The sequence below is a fragment of the Myotis brandtii genome, unplaced genomic scaffold, assembly GCF_000412655.1.
Source record: "Myotis brandtii unplaced genomic scaffold, ASM41265v1 scaffold207, whole genome shotgun sequence".
Classification (NCBI taxonomy): domain Eukaryota; kingdom Metazoa; phylum Chordata; class Mammalia; order Chiroptera; family Vespertilionidae; genus Myotis; species Myotis brandtii.
The window spans coordinates 1,326,910-1,330,815 of NW_005357736.1; the positions used below are offsets into that span (position 1 = coordinate 1,326,910).

A 3,906-nucleotide genomic window follows, 5' to 3' on the forward strand; every position below is an offset into this window, starting at 1 on the left:
AGGAGCCAGGACAGCTGTTTGAGGAGCAAGCAGAGAGCCAGGCCTGCCCCATGCTGATGGGACTGGTGGGGCTGGGCCCTTCCTGTCTCTTCCCTCAGGAATCCCCGCCAGCCACGGGGGTGGGGGGGGGTGGGGGGGAGATGATGCTCAGGGACCAAGAACAGCCTCCTGCACACCCCCCAGCCTGCCCGCTCGTCCCTGCTGACCTCAGGGCTGACGGGCCTCATCCTCATCCTCCAAACTTCCCGACTTCCCGACTCGGGGTGTGGGACTCTCTGAGTCTAGGAGGAAGCAGCTGCTGCTGGCAACTCGGAGCTTCTGTAGGGGTCACCCCACCCAGTCTGGGGGCGGGCTGAGGGGTGGGCCCTGGGTTGGAGGGCTGGGCCAGGCCCTCCCGCAGAGCCACCTCACCACCCCCAGCAAAGTGCCCTCGGCAGGGGGTGGGGCCTGGGCCGGAAGTGCCCCCCACCCCCCCAGTCAGCACTAGGGCAGGGCTTTGTGGCTTTATTTGGGCTGGGGTGGGGGTGGGGTGGAGGCAGTGCAGGGGGCAGGCCTGTGTGGTACTGGAATCTGGGCATCTTGGGGCTGATACCCAGGGAGCTACTTGCCCCCCACATGGCTGCACGAGGACATTTGGGGCCCTGGGCACTTTCGCCTTTGTGGGTGGGCCCTTCCTAAAAAAACATTTTTGTTCTTTTTTTTAAAAAAAATATTTGTATTGATTTTAGAGAAGAAGGGAGCGATAGAAACATCAGTGATGAGAGACAATCATTGATCGGCTGCCTCCTGCACGCCCCCTACTGGGGATCGAGCCCACCACCTGGTCATGTTCCCTGACTGGGAATCCAACCGTGACCTCCTGGTTCACAGGTCTATATTCAACCACTGAGCCACGCTGGCTGGGCAAAAAAAATTTTTTTTTAAATATTTCATTTATTGATTTTAGAGAGAGAGGAAAGGAGAGAGACATCGATGTGTTGTTCTACTTATTTATGCATTCATAGGTTGATTCTTTTATGTGCCCTGGCCGGGGATTGAATAAAAAATTTTTTAAAAATATATTTTACAACTATGTTGGTATAAAGACAAACACTCCAGACTGAATCCATTACATATTCATTATTTATATATTTTTCTTCTATTAAAAAATTAAATATTTATGGGCCTCTAAAGTCCTGTGGTCTAGGCCCCTGCCTAGCTTTAGGGACCTGTCTGAAAGGCACTGTGTTCATGGTCAGGGCTGTGCTGTCACCCTTTGTCCACTTGCTGGGTCAGCGGCTGTGTCTGTGAAGCCCCAGCTAGTGGCCGTCGGGGCCTCTGCACAAACCAGCAGTGTGTGTGTGTGTGTGTGTGTGTGTGTGCGCGTGTGAGACGCTGTTATCTTGTGACTGTGAGGCTTGTCGGGTGACCACACGCCTGTTCATTCCTTATGATTCCACTTGTTGGCTGATTCAGAAACTAGTGATTGACACCCACTGGGTGCGCAGGCCCAGGCTCGCCTGCCAGGGCGGTGGAGGAACCAGCAGGTCCCTGGCTCAGGTTCAAGTGCTGCCTGGGTCTGCAGCCTGGTCTGAGCCTGAGCCAGTGGCATGGTGGCCACCAGAGCAGTGGCACAGCTGGCTGCCACCTGGGCTGGGTCCTCCAGGCTGGCGCGGCTGGAGAGGAGGGTCCAGGGTGCTGTGGGCACATCAGCTGCAAGCTGAGCACAGGATCTGGCCAGAGGTGGTGGCTGCTGAGCCTGTTCGGAAAGCTGGGTCCCAGAGCGATGAGCATCAGGCCCAGGGCACCCTGGACCCCTCGCCCTGAGGCTCCGTGCTGCCTCCTGCTGCCCCGGCAGACCTAGTGCTGCGCTTGGCACAATCCAGCCAACCAGCAGGCAAGCATTCTTGCTGGCTCGGCTCGGGGCAAGGGCAAAGCTCCAATGGAACAGCAGGAAGCAGCGGGGTGCCTGCGGCCCTGCCCCACCCCAGGGCCCCACCCACAGCTAGCTTCTGCAGGGTGGGTCTGGTCCAAGTGATGTGTGTCTGGGGTCCGAGGAATAGAGTGAGGAAGTAAAATGGAGTCACTATAGTCAAGCTGTTAAAGTACCACAATCAAGTAGGTTGAGCCGTGAGGGAAGACTGCGTTCTGTCTTACCTGGCCTGCGACCTTAAGGTTTTGAACTTTCCTGTCCTGCATCAAGGCCTAGACCTACCTCAGACCCCCAGACGACCCTCTGCTTACCCCCTGAAGGACTCCCCATCCCCAGAGCACCAGACGTGAACTGACCTTGCTGTCCACCGTCCAGGCCACACATCTGATAACCATCTCAGGCCAATCCAGAGGCTCAGGCTGCAGAAGTGATTCTTCTTAAGAAATGTACTTCTTAAGCTGCTCATAGGTGAGCCAACTTCCAGGTCCAGACCTGCCTGCTCTCTCGCTGGGCACACCTCAGGCCTGGTCACCTCACTCCCCACCCCCCACCTGGCCATCTCCTGGCTGCACTTTCTCCAGGTGTCTTCCCGGTCCCCCAGGGGGTGATGGGAGGTGCTCACAGGTCTGTATGGAGGGGTCAGAGTGTGTAAAGGAGGTCACACGGGTGGGGGACCAGAGCTTCGCATGTAGGGGGCTGTGTGTATGCGGACGTCATAGCTACATAGGTGGGACGGTCCCAGCCGCGTGGGAGGGGTCATAGGTGTGCCTCCATCACCGGGGTTGGGGGGTGATGTGAGTTGGATTACATCTGTGCGGGGGCGGTCAGAGCTGCCCTCTCCATTGGCTCCATCATCTCATGGTCTCATTGACCAACGCCCAAATCTTCTCTCTAGCAGGTCTGTTCCCACTGAGCCAGGAGCGCCGGGAACCCTTTCACCTCGGGACCCTCCTCCACCAGGGGCCTGACACTGCCCTCCCAGGGTGACCACAGCCCCTTCTCTCTGTTCTCTGCCATCACCAGGCGGAGGGACAAGGATGGCTTGACAGCCTGAGTGGACACTGATTCAATGGCACTTGCTTTCGCAGGCTCTGCTCCCCTAACCACGACCCCCTCGCCCCGCTTCTCTGGGGAGCGCTCTCCTGGGTCTTCATGTCCAGTGTGCACCTCCCTCTACGCTGCCATCCGCACAGGGACAGGGACAGGGAGCGGTCTCCATGGTGATTCCCGGCCGCATCCCTCGCGGCTGGCCCGGCGCTGGCAGGTGCGTGTGCTGTTTACGGAGGAGCAGGGAGACGGGCACCACCCTCGGCAGCCAGGCTGTGCGGCTCCGGGTGCCCCTCCTGCCTCTGCCTGATAGAGGCCTGGCCACATCCAGCCCCGTGCTGGCATCCCCGCGGCGTTCAGCTTCCGCCACCTTTGCCCCTGCTTCGTTCCTGGCGCTGAGTCATCGTGACTAGGACAGGGGCACCGGGTGCGGGTGGGGTGGCTGAGGCCCGGGAGACCCACCCAGGGAACTCCCTTCGGGGGCAGGGAGTGGCGCAGGGCAGAGCAGGTCTGACTGCTCCGACGGCTCCTGCTCTCCCGGGGGCAGAACAGGGCTGACCTGGAGGATGTCTCTGCTCCCAGGCCCTGGGTACCCCTCTTGCCCCATCAGGTGACTGCAGTGCGACAGGGACGGGACTTCAGAATCCAGACCCCAATCCCTTCTTGCCTCCTCCGACCATACCCGGTGGAGGACTGTGGCCCAGAGGGGTGAGGGGTGAGGGGTGTGGCTGGAGTCCACTGCCCGGGAGCTGTGGGAACGGAGGGAGAGGTGGTCTGGTTACTTGCCCAGCTGGGGAACATCAAACATCCACTCCCCGTCTCTCCCTGGGTGGGCAGGCGAGGCAGCCGGCACCAGCCCAGCTGGGCTGCAGGGCCAGAAGCAGCGAGCCGTCCCTCACGGGAGGTTGGGCTCCACTGCATTCCAGTCAATCCGGAGAAAGCAAGGC

At 59.7% G+C, this 3,906-nt stretch overlaps 1 protein-coding gene across 1 annotated transcript in view; it reads right to left on the reverse strand.

Annotated features, from left to right (window-relative positions):
* The window catches only part of HYAL1 (hyaluronoglucosaminidase 1), a 3,062-nt gene extending 2,645 nt beyond the window's left edge, over nt 1-417 (reverse strand). The window contains exon 1 of the mRNA XM_005865435.2: nt 207-417. Within this exon, the coding sequence (XP_005865497.1) occupies nt 207-233 (27 nt within the window). The 5' untranslated portion in view covers nt 234-417. The remainder of the gene's footprint in view (nt 1-206) is intronic.
* Between the last annotated feature and the right edge of the window lie 3,489 nt (nt 418-3,906).